Below are 20,233 nucleotides of genomic sequence, written 5' to 3'. Positions count from 1 at the left end.
TTTTTACTTAACCCTCAATATTAGACTAAAAATAGACCCAAAAAATGTTTTCTTTTAAAACCTGAAGGAAATTTGCCAAAAACCAGTGGCAACCCTGACTTAATTTTTTTTTGAATCTTGAACAAGTTTAACATGCAAAATAAATAAGTTTATGTAACAAATAAATATTAAATAAGTAAAACAAGTAAAAATTTAAAATTTTGTTTATTACAAAGCAAATTTAAATTAGCATGCATAATAGTATATTTTCAGCAATTACTAATAACTATTTTTATCCTAGTATCTATTTTTTACAAAAAGGTGACTTGTGAACTTAAAAAATTTCTAAAAATCAATGGCCACCCTGTTACTTAAGTGAAATTGTAATTTTTCAAAAAAAGGCAATTAAAAAAGAATGTTTTATTTATTGTTGATACTTATGGTTCTGTTAAGATTATTCAAATTTAAAGATTTCAGAAAATGTTGAAACAATTCTAAATAAACAAAAATTATGAATTTATTCTTTCAAAATTTTCTTTTACAAACTAAGTTTCGCTCAAAGACCTCGTCAGTGCTTAAATAAATCTTATTCAAATAGAAATTCAAATTTGAAAGAATAAATTCATTATTTCTCCTGCAGTAATTGATATCTCTCTATTTGTCTTCTTAAAACCGAAGCGTATAAACAAAAATTATTATAACTCTTATAAAATTTAAATAAATTTTAATAATGAATTAAAATATAGTACTAATATATGTCATTACAGCAATGTTGTAGTTATAAAATGACTTTATAAGCTATCAAAGTACATATAAGAATAAAAACTCAAAACTGTTGTAAGTATTAATTAGATTTAATTAAATTAAAACTATACAGTTATAAAATGTGCCAGAATCTGATAAAATGTTTTCTAAAATTTTAGTTATTGATTCAACCTTGTATACAAAACTGATTAAGATGTTTTTAAAGTAACACTATTGACTTTAAAACATTTAAAGCTGCAGTAGTAGCTAAAAAATGTAAAAATTAAACTCAATAGTAAGAAAATATTCAAAAAATCACACATATTTTCATTTGGTTCAAATAGTTTTTATAGAAACTTAGATTGTTATTTGACTAAAAGTTTTGTATAAAAACTTGATATTTTAAATTCTATGTAAAATGAACATTAAAAAACCTTGAATTTTGTGCTTTAGAAAAAAATTATATAGAAAACATTGAAAACCTGAATTTAAAATGATTTTACTTTAAAAAATTATAGGAAATCCTTTAATTTTTATGTTTTTATTGGTCTAGTAAAGTTAATAAATTATTAATACATATTAATACATTAATAAATAAGTTATAAAATTCTTAATTATGGCTGTAAAAGTAATTCATTAATCTCTAGAAAAATTTTGTTGCTCCATCTATGGTCAAAGAATTGTTTTGGAGAAACATTTTTTGGTCATTCAACTTATTTTTTTTGGATGACAGTTAAGGGACAGTTATGAATTTTGTATAGTAATATTTATTGTCTTGAAACTGAAATTTGCATAAATTCAGGTCATCATCAATAAAACATAAATAGGTTAAAATCCTCAAATAACTCAATTTAGAAAACACACACTTGTAGTTTTTTTTAGCTTAGTTTCTGACGTTTTTTAATGGTATCAGGGTTGGTACACTTTCAGGGTACTCAGGATAATTCAGGCTAATTTAAAGTTTTATAAAAGTTTAGACTAATTCTGGCTAGTTTTGCTTTGTTTGAAATCTCTGACTAGTTTTTTCAAATCTTTGCTTTTATCATTATCATTTTTGAACTTTCTGATAAATCAGGCTAGTTTTTGGTCGATTTAGCTTCTAGTAGATAGTTTTACAAACAAGCATTTATGATTATGAGCTTGGTATTTAACTATAAAATAAGTAGTTTGATTATCTAGTATGCTCAAAGTTTTGTAGTTTTTGCTCAATTTTAGCCCAATTCTCTATAATCTTAAAACAATAGCTGTTTTAGACAAGTATTTTATCTTCATTTTTTTTATATGAATACCTTTTATTATTTTATTGTTTTTTGTAAATTTTAGTTTATATTTAACGGAATGGCATTTTTAAAATTTCATTTGATTAAAATGATACCACAGCCGGCAGCTATATATTCATACACTTAATTTTTAAGGTTTTATAAGTATTAATTTATTATGTTTTATATACAATAATCTCAATAAAAGAAAGATTTATTTAAGCACTGACAAGGTCTTTGACCAAAACTTAGTTTGTATATAAGTCTTGAAAGAATAAATTCATTATTTCTCCTCCAGTAGTTGAGATCTTTCTATTTGTTTTCTTAAAACCAAAACATATAATGTTTTATCTACCATAAAAATCTCAAACTTTTAAAAATTATTCACAGTATCACATTAAAGTATTTTTAATTAATTTAGTTTTCTGAAATGGTTAAAACATTTTTACATAATTTATTACAATATCTTAACAATAACATAAAAGTATTTTGGAAACCTGTTTGTTTATTTTTTAAAGTTAGCTTTAAATTTTTTAAGCAAAATCAAGATATTTCTTTGCACACTACTGCAGTGCATACTTTAAACAGCACTGCTTTAACTTATCCCATCTTAATTCTGTCTAGGTTAAGAGTATGAATGTTGAACTTTAGTGAAGCTGGGTTAAGGCTAAGTTTATTAAAATTTATACTTCAGTTTAAAGCTAGAGATATAATGTTGCTAAAGTTATTTTTTACCAAGCAGTAAATATTTTTGCCCTAATTACAGGGTCCCCACTACACTAAAATACTATAATTTAGCAGAAAAAACTGTAAATATGTTGAAAAGTACAAACTCACAGATTTTTTTAAAACCTAGTGTTGAATTATTTATTTAAGTATATAAACTTTATAGTTTAGCAGTTTAACAATAATAAATTAAATATTTTGAAAACTTTATACTTAGTATTTCTTCTCACTTAGGCTTGAATGAAGTTTTAGAAAAGCTGATACTCTATTGAAAATTTTATTAGACAAGTTTCATGTTTTTCTATAACTGTTTAATTATAATATTCTTTTATTTTTAGATTAAAATTTTTGACAATGTGAATTTCTACATTTAGTAATTCTTTTGGTTTTATTGTTTCCAAATTTTTTTTTGCATTTTAAAAGTTTTTAAATAAAAAAAAAAACAAGCAGACAAAGATTTGTTGGTGGTGACTTAAATTGCTTTCAATTAATAAATTAGCATCTCTGCTTTAAATAAGCATTTAAACTATGTTTTAATAGTTTAGTATATTTAATATTTTTTAATAAGTTTTTTTCAACATTTTATTATCTATTTTCAAAACCAAATTTGTACTATGTTGTGACTTATTAAATTTCCATTATGAAATAATTGAGTTTGTTAAATTTAGTTTATAGATATTTAAGTCTGATTCATTTACCAAAGATAACAATAAGTATTTTTCATCACTAATATTTATAAAAAAAAACTGCATTCAAATGTGCTTTTTTCAATGGTTAATTTTTTTTGAAAAGGTATGATCTAAGCTTTATGTTAAATTTTTCAATGGTAGGTTAAGATATATAATTCACATTTTCACTATTTAGGGAAAAGGAAGTTAAAACACTTTTTTTGGTCTTAATTTTTACTTAAATAGATAAGCTACCAATTACTTTTTAATGTTTATTAAAATAAATAACTCTTGAGATATTAGCTGTCTAACTTTGATGTTATCATTATGGTACGCATGAACTAAAAGTGTAAAAAATATTTTTTCACTTCAGGTGTATCTCCCAAAGTTTTTAAGCAATATTTTTAAAACTTTTTTAGTCTAAATTTAATAAAGTTAAAAAAAAGTTTGTTGATTTCTTTTTCCCTAAGTAGTGGAAATGTAAGCCATGTATTTAAACCTACCATTGAAAAGTTTGTTGAAATGAGTTTTTACATTTGTAACTAAAAAATTGTTTAAAAAAAAGCTTATTTCTATTTTATGTTCATAAGAATCATATTTTTTAATTTTAAAAAAGTGTGTTATAGAAAAGTATTCTAAATATTGCAAAGAAACACTTATGAGTAAAATTTAAAGTCTCTTGCTCTGAAAAAAAAAGTAAAACTTTAAGTTTCCAAGAAAATTTACAACTAAAAAAAATGCAGCCCATAGATTTGTATAAGAGAATTTTACATGAGAGAATACAACTCAAAAGTAAATTAAAATTTTATAATCTATAAAAAATACTTAAGTGCTCATAACTTGCTTTCATATAATAGCTAATGTTAATATTTTAATACAAAATTCATTACCCCTTATGTGCCTATTATGTACACTTGTTTATGAATCAACTACGAGTACTTTTATTTAACTTGTTTAGTTTACTTTCTCAATTAAGTATTACATGTAGTGAAAGTTGACTGTTTTTAAATTAATAATTATTTATATTATTTTAAAGTAGCAAACGGTTGAAATCAGCCAAAGTATTTGAACAAATGTTTTTTATTATTATTTTATTTTGGCATAAATTATTTGTTGAATAATAAGTTGATTTATTATTGAACTTTTTTGAATAAATTTTAAAGTTGTTAAGAGTACATAACTGAATTATATTTTTGTTATTATTCAATTAATGATTTGAGTAAGTAAAATTTGGTTCTTTTAGATTTTTTAGTACTGTATGTACTGGTAAGTTTTTCATGTTTTAAAATAATAAAACTTGAAGTATAAACTGAATATCTTACTAAATTGAATTTACATTATTGTTTGTCCACTTCAACTTTACTTGTTTATTACTGTTAGAAATAAAATAAAATTTTATTTTTTTTAACTTTTTAGTAAAATTCTTAATGATTTTTTTTAAAAGTAATAATTTGTTTAATATTCTTATTCAGTAAAAGTAATTTTCTTGACTAGATACACAATAGTAAATAGAGAACTTTTTTGTTATTTTCATAATAATTAATTTCAAAAATGTGTAGGGTCTTGAAAGCTATAGGGGGTGGTCTAACATTTTTTAATAAAAACTATCATAGACTTTTATTTCAAAGTTTAGAGTATACAGTTTAAATACTTATTATAGAACAAAAATATTAATTAACTTTTGAGATATAAATAGTTTTTTAAAATAATTCCAATACAGCTGTATAGAATCAAAAATTTTAAGGACCATTTTTGCAGAATTTTAAAAAGTTTACTTAAAATCTATCTCCTCCTTCATTTTAAAAGCAATTTAATCCAATTTTCAAGATATGTGCTTTTTAATATTATATACAACTAGTAGGAAGCCGAATATAAAAAGCCATTAAAAAATTTAAAGTAAAAGAAAAAAATATTTTTTCATATATTTTTTTTAAAGAAATTAAAAAACCTGTTTCCTACAAGTTGTTTAAAATTTATCAAAGATTACTTTAAAAAAGTTTTAAAACAATTGCTCTAAAATTGAAGGAGGAGATAGATTTTAAGTTAAGTAGTCTTTTTTGTCCTTTTAGTTTGCGCCTCCCTATTGAATGCTCTAACTTATATTTCCAAAGTTACTTTGAATTTTAACAAGTGGTAAAAAGTAATAAGTAGCATATCTAATTGTGTAAAAAATAAGACTAAATTTGAAAAAAAGTGTTTACATCCCTACGCCATTAAATCAATTAAGAATTTTTAATTTAATTTAAATAAAATTATATAATAAGCTTTTTACTAAACTTCTTTATATATCACCATACAGTTACTAAAATATTTTTACATGTTTACAATCATACATACTTAACCTTTTGTTTTTCAAAAAAATATTTAAAAGAGTTTAAATTAAATATGTGCTTGTATATTTTATCTGTATATTTTAGCTTCAGATTATATGCTAACAAGAGTTTTTTTTCCAGCTTTGTAGTAAATACTTAATAGGCAATATGGTTAAAATTCTTTTATGTTCATTTTGCGAGTCAAAAGTCTACCCCGGACACGGAACTCAGTACGTGAGAAATGACGGTGCTCACTTCCACTTCTGCCGTCCCAAGTGCAACAAGGCATTCAAAAAGAAGAGGAACCCTCGTAAGGTTTGTACAATTAGTATTTTGTTTATTTTGATTTCAAAGTTAGCAGTAAACTGAAAAATTGTTTAAAAATTATATAATTTAGAACTAGTAGAAGTCAAAGCTTTTTTTTTTTCAAATGTCTTTTATTTAAAAATCTTTTTATATTGAAACTTTTCTTCTATTTTAGACTACTTTTAAAAAAACTGTAATAGTAAGTATAAAAATATGATTTGGCTTCCTGATATTATTTTTGCTTTTTGAATTACTATTTTATTTCAATATATGAATATATAGTTGAAAGAAAATATGTTAATCCATACCTGAAACTATTTTAGATAAGAACCACATTTTTTTAGAATTTCAGAATTTAAATAAAGTTTCAAGCTAATTTTTTTCAACATGTGTTTTTTGTAAATAACAGTTTTTAGATTATAAGGTTAAAACTTTTTATTTAAAGCATAATAGTTCTTCAGTTAAGACCACTTATAAAATAAAAACAATAAAAATTTAGAATAAACATTACCTTTTGTATTAAATTTCCAATTGTAAGCAAATATTGTGGAGTAATTGTAACTAACTACATTGTATATGTATTTATGCGATCCTTTATTTATAAAGTTAGTTTAAAAGTTACTTATGAACAAAAAGATAAGGATTACTTTTTAACTTTTTACAGACTTTTATCAGGCTTTTGTTTGATCTTTAATAAATTAAATACATAAAACCAAATTTAAAATACATCTATCAAGTTGTAGTTTGTTTGATTTTGTTATGTAGTTTTCATTAAATCATAGCAAATACAGGATTGTTATGCTCTCAATTTAAAAGAATAATAAATAGTTTTTTGAGATTTATTAAAAAACGTAGGCTTATTTTACTATTAAAACTTGGATAATATTTAACTGACTCAGTTTTTAATTTTGTTATTTTTATTAAACTTTTAGTCAATACTTTAGTTTTTGTTAAAATTTTTTTTTTACGATTTCAACTTTAGGTAAAACTTTCCCCTTTTGGTTAGCACTGCTTAGATGTATCATGATTTTTTTCGATTTGAGTGTTAAAGTTAAATTTATGAAGGTAGTTTAAATAGTTTCGACTAAAAAAAGAAAAATTCCATTGCATTATTGTACATAATTTTCTTCTGATTCAAGTTACTTTTTATCAAGCTGTATATGAACTTTTATTTTGGTTCAATCTATAGTTATAGTTGTATATAGTGATTTATTTGAAACTAAGTGTTGTGTATACAGATAAAAAATTTTTACATCAAGTTCTGAACAGACTTAAAATAAAAAGTATTTTATTTTCGAAATTAGGTTTTTCATTAATAACATAAGAGTTTACAACTTTATAGCAGTAGCCACGCCCTTATTGATTTTATAAAAGTATTATTATATAGAAGTTGAAAAGAAGACTAAAATAAGGGTAATAAGACTTGAAATTTGAAACAAGTTTACTGTAGGTTCAGACAGTAACGGTTTAAAATACAGTTTACACTTTACTACTTAATTGATTTATTCTATAATAATATTTATTATTAACATATTTTTATAATATATCACTTGTATATATTTGTATTTATTTATACTTGATTTATTGCATTATATTTTAGTTGGAGTTTAAAAATAGTACCTAAAAACTTCAAGCCATTTTTCAACTGTTTCAAACCTGGCACAGCGTTTGAACAAAAGAGCTTTAAACCTTTTAAACTAAAATAACAAACTTCCAACCAAATAACGCAGACGAAGTGGACGAAGGCGTACAGGCGGGCGCAGGGCAAGGACCTGAGCAACGACTTGTCGCTGGAGTTCGAGAAGAGGAGGAACGTCCCGCTGAAGTACGACAGGGACGTGTGGGAGAGGAACATCCAGTCGATGCAAAAGATCGTTGCCATCAAGGAGAAGAGGCAGGCCAAGCATATCATGGACAGGTATTTTTTTGTTGATTGTTATTAGCAGTAATAAGTGAGTTAATAAACAACATTAATATTTTTTTTTTGAATAAGCTGGTTTTTTTGGAGTTTAAGTAGTTGATAACGACCATAAGCTTTTTAGACTGGTCGGTTGTTTTGAAGTAAAAGTAGCTTTTAGAGGGTATTTTATTCTTTGTTTTATTGGGTAGCAGCTAATTTAGAAGATTGGGTTTGCTTTTGTAAAGTTTTACAAGGTAAATAAATATATTTTCATATAAAAATACTTAAAGGTTATTGAAAGTGCAAATATGTAATGTAATCTGGCAAGTGAGAGGTGTTGTATATCTAACTAGCGTTATTATAATGGTATAGCATAAAACTTGTTTGTTTAACTAGAAAAAAATAATTGAAAATTTGGGGATGGAATTATTTTTACAAGAAATTGTTTAAAGTATAAATATATGTTTTTTATTTTCTGAGTGCATATTGCTTATGAAAAAAACTTCAAAAAATCAATTATAGTTTATTACACTGTTGATAATATGTTTTTAATCATATGAGTGACCAAAGATATCTTGGACTACTTTTAGAATTAAATTTATTAATAAAGAAACTAGTGATTGGTATTTGATGAAAAAGAAAGTAGTACGTGTCTTGTTCTAGATACACAGACGATTTCATAAGTATTAATATTTTAAATTTTTTAGTTTTGTTTAAAGTTAAAAAAAGTTATTATTATCGTAATTATCATTCCAACTAAAAAAAATTTATCATTTTAAGCATAAAGTTTTCACATTGCCTTTAAATTTTATAGCTTTGAGCATATTATGTTGCAATTTTTTTTTAATTATTTAATCTTCTTAAATTTTTGTATTTAATACGGTTTTTTAAAAGTATTTATAAACCTTTTAAACCATATAAAAAGCTAAGCACTTTAATGTTTGAAATGAGTAGTTTGCTAGAATATTTCAGGGTTGCCACAAATCCTGGAAAAGCATGGATTTTTAGAAATTCTGAAAAAAAAAAGACTTAAAAACTTGAGAATTTTCAAATAATATCACTAAAACACTTGGAATTTTAAACAATTTTTACATGTAAAGTAGTAAAGTTCAAATTTGACACAAACAGTTAATCATATAGATAAGAATTTTTTGTCGTCATCACTTTTTTTTCAATTAAAGAACACATTTAAGATAGCTTGACAGTATCATTTCAATGTTGTTATATTACTAAACACAGTTTTTAGCTGTAGAACTTATCTTTAAAGTAAAAATATACCCAAAAGCGTTTACTATCAAAAACCTGGAAGAACTTTCTCAAAATCAGTGGCAACCCTGATGTTTTTTAAGCAGGCATTTTTGACACAAATAAAAAATTCTTTTCAATATTTTAATTTAATTATGTTATTACCATATGTTGTTTTAATGTTTACCAATGTTCTGCTATCAATTAAAAAAAAAAACTATTTTTAAAATTTAAATAAACTCTAAACATGCTTGGCTGTAAAGTAAATTAAATACTTATGCTTATCCTTTTACTCTTGAAATGATATAAGAAAAGTAAATAAAGTTTATATACAGCTATAAGTACATATTAGTTTTGCATAATTGTAAATTTTGATGCAGAGTTTATACCTTTTTTTCTAACATCGAATTTGATATAAAAAACTTTAATGACTAACAATAAAATGGAAAAGCTAGCTGCAGCAGTTTAAATTGTAAATGAAACTTAATGTGGAGTGCCCGGCCATAGTTGGCATAATTTACAGCTTTTTTGTGATTAAATACGAAATTACATTAGCACAGATAATATAGTTATAATTTCCGGCATCCACTCCACACTATCTTAAATTTTTTTGGTTATAAAACAATTAAATTCGCACGTTAGACAGCAACCATAACCTGTTTGCCATAAAGGTTGATCGAGGGAAGGAAAATCGAGGACTTGAAGGACAAGCTGACTGTCGAGCGCGACATCCGGGTCATCCAGGCTCCCGACTCGCTGTTGAGGAAGAACGCGGAGAAGGAGGTCGAAACGGACCAGGTCAGACAGGTCACGTTGGAAACCGTTATGGAGGAGGAGTAGTTGCAAATGGTGTGAATTTTTTAAGGTTGATATTTAGAGCATTATTGTCGTACATACTTTGAGTTTCTTCTTGAAAAAATTTGAACGTTTTATGTTTTAAACGACCTTTTAGTTTTAGCTCCACTGACGTTTCTTGTCAGTTTGGTTTTGTTTCACACAATATTTAAATGTAAATAAACTTTATCTCTTGAATTATTTTATTTCTGTCTTTGTTAACGCTAAAGCTCTTAAATAGTTAAGCGTTGCTACACATTCCAGCTACTCAGGGTAACTACAACTTGTTTGAATTTTTTTTCAGGTTATTTGAGAAACTTTGTCCGAATCAGGCCAGGGTGGCCTCAAAACCTGGAATTTTTGAAACTTTTATAAAAACCTTAAGTTTTGTACGAAATTGTGAAAAAACCTTGAAAGTTTATAAAATTTAGTTTCTTAACAAATTTTTTTAATAATTGAAAGCTTTTAACTTTTAGACTTTAAAAAAATATGCTACATGTTTTTAATTAGTTATTGCAGGTAAATTATTACTGTAGTTAATCTAACTACCTTTTTACTTGCATTTCCATTGTTTTGAATGTCAAGTAAAGTCAGCACGAACCTATTTCTGACTGATGCAACTTAATAGAGTTTTTCTTGTAGATCAGTTTTTGTTTCAGTTTGTTGTGTTTTACATAAGATAAGTAAAGTTTTTCAATGATAAAAAAAATAATTACTTGCACTGAAAAACTGTTGTAATGATGAGTTCGAAGTGAAACAAGTAGAAATAGAATAAGAATTGTAAATTATGTTAAGTTTTAAATGTTTATATTTTATTAAAAATGATTTTAGTTTTTGTTTTAATTTTTATATATCCTTATATTAGTTGATGTAAATTACAATTTTTTTTTAATAGGTTGATAGATAATGCTAGTAAAACAATTAAAAGTAACGTCAAGTTTAACTAGATTGTATGCAGGTTGGCCACTAAATCTTAAAAAATCCTGGAATTTAAAGTTTAGGCTAAAAAACTTTTGAAAACGTGGAGTTATGAAACAATTTTAACATATCAAGTAGTAAAATTTTTTGATTTGACACGAAAAATCTATATCACATAGTTTAAAATTGTTTTGTCACCATCAAAAAATAAATTTATTATAAAACACACTTCAAGTATCTTTTCAATAGTTTAGTTTTGGTACTGGTTTTAACTAAAAAGTTTAAACATAAGTCACTCAATTTCAAGAAGTTTATTAATTAGTTTCATTTAGCGCATCATCAGAATAATCTTGCTAAAAACTGATAATAATATAGTGTAAATCTAGTTATATACAATGAATTTGAAAAGTCTAGATAAAACTAGTTACGTCATAAAGTTAAAAAGTCTGTTTAAAAGGTTTAAATTAGAGTTAAGTTATACTTTGCTGATTTGAAGTTATTTATAAGACAAAATTCTTAAAACAAAATCATTTAAGATAGTAGAAATTTTATGACGTAACTATTTTTAGCTAGACTTTTCAAATTTATTGTATATAACTAGATTTACACTATATTATCAGTTTTTAGCAAGATTATTCTGATGATGCGCTAAATGAAATTAATTAATAAACCTTTTTTAAATGGGTGACTTATGTTAAAATTTATTAGTATCTTTTCAATGATGTTATACTATTTAACACATTTTTTTAAACCTTTAACTTAACATTAAACTAAAAATAGACCCAAAACCGTGTACTTTTAAAAACCTGGAAGAAATTTCTCAAAAACCAGTGGGCACCCTGTGTATGGATATTTATCATCATAAAGGCTTCTTTCATCATATGAGAAGAACTTGATTCAAATTAAAAGTACAAGTTGCAATAGAATAAAACAAAGATTAAATAATAGTAATAGTGTATCGTTTAAGTAGTTTAAAATCATCTTAATTTATGATTGATTTACTACTTAAAATGGTCAAAAAAAAGATGTAATTTCAAAATCCTGGAAGAAGTTTTAAAATCCTAGAGAAATTTTGCCAAATTTTAAGGCCATCCTGCCCCTGACTTGTTTAGAGTTATTTAGAAAAAAACTCCGGCCGGTCTCTAGAACTTTGGAATCAGCCTTTTTTTTCTTCTCGACAATAAGTTCCTTAGTTATTATGACAATATCATTTTAATTAACCAAGTATTTTTGATTTTTCAAAAGTGACTCACATGTTTGCCCTTGCTACTGAGGTCGAGTCAGACCAGCTTTTTTGACCAAAGCTTTTATAACTTTTTGACTGGCTTTTTTGCTTAAAAGAAAAACAACCCTGATTGTATAACTAAAACTTTTTTCAAGGAGTTTTTCAGTTTAAAAACTTTAATTGCTGCTAGCTTATATTTCTGTAAAAATTGTTTAATAACTATTTTATTATTGGACTAGATTTCTATATAACTTGGGTCTTTATATAAGAGAATAACATTTAATATTAAGTAAAAGTTTTCCAAAATCCTAACTATTTTCAGAATGTTTATTTTGCAGAGTTTAATTTAGTTGTTTTTTAAGTTTTAGCTAAAATAATTTAGATTTTTTCTATTTATCTTGAGACAGTTTTGGCTATATGGTCTGTATTGCTCTTTGTATGATTTCATGTTTTTATTTTAAAGTAACTTAATGATAACTAAAGGTTTTGTTTTAAACTGTGATACTAAACTTTAATGCTAGTGTAAAAAAAAATTTATTGAACTATTAAGGAAACAAAATTAAACTATTTATCTGTTTCAACTTATAAAAACCTAGTTTACTAAATCCAAAAGGGTTATGATTAACTAATAACAGTAACATTCAAATAAGTAAATTTTTTTCATTTAAAATAGCAAGTCTTAACAGTGGCAACGCGATTTGTAATCGTTGAGGGATGCGCAAAATTTAGAACAAAGAGTTACTTTAGCACAAAAGTCGTTTTGCACGATTCTATTTTAAGTTTTAGTAGCATTTTATTACGTACAAAAATCTAAAAACGAACTGTGAAACGTGTAAAGCAAAACTAAAAAGTGTTAGAACTTTAAGCTTCAAATAAAACTTCGTGTTTAAATTGTAGTACTATTTAATTTAAAATAAATCTAAACTTGAAAAAAAAATTAGAACGAGAAAGTGTTTTGTTTATTTTTGTTACAAAATTAAAAATATATTTGGTCATACAGAATTTATAAATATTCTAAGAAAAATTGCCCGAAAAATTTAGGTAATATCTCTAAAAACGTAGGAAGGGATAGATTTTTAGTGAAATTGTTATTTTTTGCGCCTTTGTAGTTTGCACCTCTTATAAGGAACCCACTCTCGCACTTTAACTGGCTATATTTCTAAATATATTTTGAAATTTGAAATACAAATTAGGATTAAATTGGGAAAAAAAGTGTTTAACCTCCCTATACCCTTATATAATATATTATAATTGTTATACATAAAAGGTAAAAGTTTTAAGAATATTAAACGATATCCCTTATAATTAAAAAATAATAATTAACCTAATTGAAATTTCCGTAAAAAGCGTTTTTTTTATCAACATCTAAATTTTAATAAAGTTAATTATTTTGTCATCCATGAAGGGAAAAACTTTTAATCTTGTTTACCTATAAACTCTTTTTAATAAAATAGAGTTGTTTTTAACGAATACATTAAAAAAATAGATTCTCAGTTCTACTTTTTTTTTAAATAACTGTAGGTATGCAACTTTTGAATTGGTGTCAAACATGCATGAAGGGTCACTTTTGCACAGTTGAAATAATATTTTTTAATTAATTTGCGTTTTTTCTATAATACCGTTGGTACTTCTAATGCTTAAAATTGGTCGATAGTTTTTTTTGTTATTTTTCTTTATTTTAACTACCACTGTTACCCCTTTCCCTTGGTCGACTTTTTTTTTATAATATATTTAAACCTCGTTCAAAAAAGTTGCATGACAATTCAAATTCTTAAAAATGTTAAAAGGGCCACAAATTAAAAAGTAATATTTAGAATGAAGTATAAAAATGTTTTTAGATTTTATTAATAATTAACATTAATTTTATTAATATAACCCATTTTTTTATATAAAAAAAATTTGACAAATTCATTGCATTGTTTTAATAAGAAAAACTATTTTATTAACTGCTCCAAATGAACTATCGATTGTGTGTTTTAATTTATTTTCCAGGAACTTAGCTTCATAACCTAAATAGGTGAGTCTTAAACACACTGAGCACTTTTTTGGGCCTTGTTTTGCAGGACTAGTGAGTTTTGTGATGGTCTTGTCAATCGTTTGTTTGACTACATAAATAAAATGGATATTATTTTACATTACAAATCGAAGTTTATTAAAATATGTCTAATCGATAAAGCAGATTCTACTATTAAAATCGAAAAAAATTGAGAGACTGGTATTAAAAGATTATATTTCCAAAAATTTATATGAGTCCATTAGACCAACTAGATCACAACGTCCCAAATTATACGGACTTCCAAAAACTCATAAGGAAGGTATTCCATGCCGACCTATTTTAGATATGGTAAATTAAGCCCAATATAATTTATTAAAATTTTTGATTTCTATTTTAAATCCAGTTTCTGAAAAGTATTCCAAACTTTGTGTTAAAGACTCTTTTAATTGTGTTGAAACTTTGCGCAACAACTCCACTTCATCAGACCAAATGTGTTCTTTAGACATTAAAGCCTTTATTACCAATGTCCCACTTGAGGAAACTATAGACATTTTTATCAACGAACTTTACAACACAAATCTTAACCCACCAATTATCCCCAAAGAAGTACTTATACATGTCTGTGAAGAATGATGATTTTAGATTCAACAACTTTGTTTATAGACAAACTGATGGTGTCGCCATGGGAAGTCCTTTAGGTCCTGTGTTAGCGAACATAATCATCGGGTATTTTGAGTCTATTTTATTCAAGAATATAGGTATGCCGTTAATTACTTCAGATATGTAGACGATATTTTTATCTCAGACAAAAAAGGTCTACAAAGTAGAAGTTTTATTTAATAAAATTTCTAACCGACATCCTTATTTAAATTCACTCGTGAAAATAAAATCGACGGTTGTTTACCTTTTCTAGATGTGTCATTACAACGAACATTAACTTTTTTACTACATCTAAATTTGGAAGCCAACATTTGTTGGCCAATACATCCCATGAAAGTTCTTCTGTGCTATTTCACAAAAAGTTTATCTTATTTCATGCTTAGTTTTTTGAGCGTATAAAATATGTTCATAAATCAAAATAAATGAATAAATTTATAAGATTAGTAGCATACTCAGATCATTAGGTTACCCAACGGATATCATCAAACAAACGACTGACAAGACCATCACAAAACTGACTATTCCAGCAAAACAAGGCCCAAAAAATAAATTAAAACACACAATCGATAGTTCATTCGGAGCAGTTAATCTTAAAAGCAGTCATTTCACCAGAAAACCTCTGAATTACTCTGTTTAAAGACGTTACTCCCGATCCTGAAAATAACAATGTTATATATCAATTTAAGTGTCACTTACAGTGTCTACATTTAAGACAATAACTTAATTTAAATGTTTACTATTTCAATAAATAAAATTTTCAACAAGTAAAGTCCGACAAAATAATTATTTATTATCATAATAGTGTACGTATAATATAACTCAAACTAAGGACACAGCTTGTAGTGCTTATTAGATCTGTCCTGAACTAGACGTAAAAAGGTATCTGTGGTGTGCGACTCGATAACCGAAAGGTTCTTCGTGCACCACAGGAAATCTGCAGAAACGTGTACAGTAGACTACTGTTAAGTACGCACTTTTTTTGGTACGCCCCCCGCCTTAAGTACGCACTTATCCAGAAAGACAAAATCGAGAATCCATTCTCATTTCAGCATTAAAAATTCTTAGAAGTTCCCTCATATTATCACGGGAGAGATATGTTGGCTTTGGTGGTGCAACTTTATCCTTAGAAATGTTCCATAGAGTTATTTTCTGACGCTTTCCATCTATTTTTCTAAATTTCTCTAAATTTTCCTATAATTTCTAAATTCTTTTTTATTCAAAAACTTTCAGAATATCTACAAAAGAAAGGCTTATTTTAATGTGACATAATATAAAACTAGTTAACCTTAAAAACTTATTACAAATTTTATAAAGTCAAAATAAACATATAAAAAGAAACAACAACAACAACAAAAATCTAAAGTTAAAAAAAATAATGAGCATCTTATCATTGTGCACTTATACTATAAATGTTTCTACTGGTATAAACTTTCTTAAAAAAATAGTATATTCTTTTTCATATCATTGACTGACATTGACTTTCTATATTAAATGTATGTATTAATTATGTAGAAACTTTCTATAGATTTTGCAGATTAGAATTATGTATTAAATGTTATTTAAAATAAAAAGACTTGTTTATTTGGCTTAATTACTTGGTGGCTAGTTGTAAGAAAAATAACAAATAACTAAATTTCATATTATACTATGTTGTCAAAAAGTACGCACTACCCTTGCTAAATACGCACTTTTTGGTCGGGTTCAATTTGCGTACTTAAGCGGTAGTCTACTGTACTTATGTGCGAAAAAAATTGCTTTTTTTCAGGTTGAAAAGGCCCTGCTTTCTAGCTTTTAGTATTCATTTATACTTGGTTTTAAACTTCTGAGAAATAATTTTGACATATATGTACTCTTTAGAATTTTTTGTGCCGTAAATATTAACAAACTTAAATATTAACGAATCTAAATTGTATACATTTAGCGCATTAAAGATTTAGTTTGTCATAATGCATTGCAAAATTGTTCTAATAGAAGCTGTAGCTTTTTCTTCAACTGTTTTTGAGTTAAATTGTGATTTTCTTATACTTGTTTTAAATGAAAGTTTTAGGGGTTTATACACAAATGGCAACACATAAAGAGTCATAGGGGTGTGAAGCTAATTAAGTTGCCTAGTAAACAGTTATCATTCATACTTCAACATTCCATTTATGTAGTATTAACATAACTGCATATTTTCATAACTAATTCAATAACATTAGAGGTATTTTAAATTGCTCTGTTCCCGCTAGGACGTTATCACGCATCATTTCAGATGTTTTAATTTTTGCAGATTTGTAACTTATTTGAGCTAGCTACGTTCCTGTAACAAGTTATGTAAATTAATGTTTATTAACTGTCATTTTTATTTATAAGCTAGTATTTAACTGTAATTTTTTCAGTTTAATAAACTCTTTAAATTTTGCGATTATTCTTATTCAATAAGCTTAAAATTCAAAAAATTTAGTTTTTTCTCTAAATTTAACACAATTTTGTATTTTGGGGGTAAGTTTGTTAATAAACTTCCAAAAAGGGGCAAACATTTAAAAAGGTTAAGAACCGCCGTTCTATTTAAAGCAGGAAGTTTAGTTCATATACCAGACAAATGTTTTAGTTAAAATTTTAGACACGCTATCATTTTGTTTTAAATATGAAAGAAAAATTGTTTAAAAAACACTCTATGAAATACGTTTTAAGTAACTGAAGAATTTTTCTTTTTATCTACACTGAAAAAAAAAGCTTTAACAAGTTATACTAAATACTTAGCAGTTCAAAAGGGTTTGAATACAATAATAGTACTTCCTTAAACTCAAAAGTTACAATTAAACAAAAATTATTTTGTTGTAGGATAAAACATTTCTAATTGAATAAATTCTGTGTTGTTAAAAAAACAACAAACAAAAGTTAGTACATAAGAGGTTATCAGCGAAATATAAAGCATATTTTTCAAAAAAGTTAATTTTGACTTGAACAACTGAATAAACAACAATAATGAAAAATTTCGTTACTTTTGGTTTGGTAAGTTATATACATGTAAACTGTATGCATGTTAATTGTTAAATTATTGTTTTTTAGTTGATTTGTATATTAGAAAAATAGAATAAACTAACATTTAAATTTTGTAACCAGGTTCTTGCTACTTTGGTTTTGACATGTCAAGCGTGGTGGGGTAAGTTTCTTATACTTTTTATAACAAAGTATTTCAAAGACTCAAAAATTTTAGTTTTATTTGTAATTTAAGTTGAAAATACAGTTTTTAGTTATTTAATTTAAAGCAAACAAAATGTACGTTGAGGCATTTATTTTTAACATAATAAAGGAAACTAAGCACTATCAATAATAATTCATTTCAATTTGATATGAAGGCAGTTGTAATTTTTTTTTAAAGGCGTTGAACAATTTTTTTCTTTAGTTATCATCAAAAACTTTGCTAAAGTTGATTAGAATTTTAGCAAATTTTTGCTGTAAAAAATGCAGTCAAGTTACGCAATGTTTTCACAGGTACTTACGATCTGAAAGTGGAAACTGACGGCGGGCACATGTGCAGTTTTGAAAGGGGAAACGACAACTACATGAAGCGGGCCAGAACTGACACTTGCACTAGATATTACGAGAAAAAGAAATCACCGCCTTTCGAGTATGCAGGAATTAGAGACGATTGGTGGGAAGGAACTCAATCTAGTTACCCGTGGTGTTACCATAACGACGGGACTTTTTGGACAGCAAGCTGGGATTGGTGTGTTGGTATGTTGAACAATTAATTATTTGTAGGATCTCAATTTGAACTTTGTATGAGAAAATTTCCATTTCGGACAAACCTTTGTAAACCAGTTTTATTGCTTTTAAATGGTGATTTCAAAAATTTATTTTTTTTGTATAAAAGTTATTCTTTTACAGTTAGGTAACTGACGGTTAGTCTTGACGTATTTATGCTAAAAATAAATACATACGAATTTGTTTTAGTAATGTACGGTTAATTTGCAATGATAACAAATATTACAATTATCAAAACTGTTCTTGTGAATTTTTTATTATAAATAATCAATCTTTTAATAACACTTTGTACCATTAAAATTACAGGGTACTTTTGGACTTATTCAGTCAATGATGACCAGCTTTTGATACGCGATTCAAGACATGGAGTCTCTAAAACTGGTGCAAAAATAAAAAAATACGTCTACAGCTACTACTACACTGCCAGAACCTACCATGCAGCTGTTGCTAAATGTAAAAAAAGGGGACAAGAGTGGGATGTCGCTAGTTTTCAAGCTGTGTTTGATTATAAAGACGGTATGCCAGTCTTAAACAGTTTAGCTCAGAAATCCTTCGACAACATTATGTAAATAAGTTTTAAAGTTAAAATATATTTGCTCTAAATTATTTTAGACTATTTTAATAATTTTAACACTTGATTCAAACAATAACTTGGTGTTTTAGATTCTAATGTTATAAAAAGTACTATTCTTGGTTGCAATTTTTATTATTTTTAATAAACAGCAAAGGAATCGATCCATTGGACCAAACACTCAAAACATTTTGGATCAAAAATGAAAATAAGTACTCAAATGACAGATGCATGCTGTACAGCACGGCAACCGACTCTTTAAAATACCATCTGGTTATTGGTGATTGCGATGATGGAGAATGGGTGGCAAATTTTGTTTGCGAAAAAGACGCCTAGTGATAACATGAAGCACTTGTGATCATTATTTTTATTATTGGTTTTATATTGTAACAAAATTCGTATTATTTTTAATAAAAATGTGTTTTTGTATATGTAATACTTGTATAAAAATAATTTTATTATAAAACTTGTTTTAACCGACCAATTAATATTTTGGAGTATTATAAAACAGTTTAGTTTATGTTACTTTATGAGAAGTCATTTTTGTAAAACTTAGTTACAGCTTAGTATATGACTGAACCAAAAGCTTTTAATACAAAATGCTTAGAACTATTAGATTAGAAAATTAAAAACAATAACTTATTAAAAAATATAAAAAGAAATACTCTTAGCAAATATAGTATTTTTATTCTGTAAAAGTTAAGTACAAGTGAAATTTATTTTTCCAAAACTAAACATTTTTTTAAAAATAGTTCGTAAAACAAAAATATCAGAATCAAAAAAAGGTTATAAAGTCAGTAAGATTAGTAGGACAACAACTTCAAAGCCTTCGAATATGATATTATAAATAATTTAAACTTTTCGAAATACTTGTTATTCGTAAATGTAGTTTGAAAACTTTAATTTGTTGTGTCTATCCAAAAATTCTAAACACTAGTTCTAGTGATCAGATTTAAAGAAATTATTACTTATTCACATACTCAGTTTATGTCTTTTTGTCCATTCTGTATTATATTTGATCAAAAACTTAATATTGGATATGTGCAATTAATTTAACTAAGGTACAATTTTCTTTACTTTAAAAATTACTTTTTTGACTAAATGAAGTTTAATAGTATGCTGTGACATGTAAAACCTTAC

General features: G+C 25.7%; 1 protein-coding gene across 1 annotated transcript; it reads left to right on the top strand.

Annotated features, from left to right (window-relative positions):
• Positions 1-5,833: 5,833 nt before the first annotated feature.
• LOC145840559 (putative ribosome biogenesis protein RLP24) lies at positions 5,834-10,171 on the top strand. Its single transcript, XM_082947859.1, has 3 exons — positions 5,834-6,003; positions 7,725-7,912; positions 9,811-10,171. The coding sequence occupies exons 1-3, from the start codon at positions 5,857-5,859 to the stop codon at positions 9,977-9,979; spliced, it is 504 nt and encodes a 167-aa protein (XP_082803985.1). The 5' UTR covers positions 5,834-5,856; the 3' UTR covers positions 9,980-10,171.
• Positions 10,172-20,233: the final 10,062 nt, after the last annotated feature.

This window comes from Thalia democratica, chromosome 7 (assembly GCF_965202585.1).
Source record: "Thalia democratica chromosome 7, ktThaDemo2.hap1.1, whole genome shotgun sequence".
Classification (NCBI taxonomy): Eukaryota; Metazoa; Chordata; class Thaliacea; order Salpida; family Salpidae; genus Thalia; species Thalia democratica.
This window is presented reverse-complemented; position numbering and strand designations above follow the sequence as displayed.

Coding starts and splice junctions, on each gene's coding strand:
- LOC145840559 (XM_082947859.1), top strand. CDS start 5,857: ATGGTTAAAATTCTTTTATGTTCATTTTGCGAGTCAAAAGTCTACCCC. Junction 6,004..7,724: donor AGAAGAGGAACCCTCGTAAG/GTTTGTACAATT, acceptor CAAATAACGCAG/ACGAAGTGGACGAAGGCGTA. Junction 7,913..9,810: donor GCCAAGCATATCATGGACAG/GTATTTTTTTGT, acceptor TTTGCCATAAAG/GTTGATCGAGGGAAGGAAAA.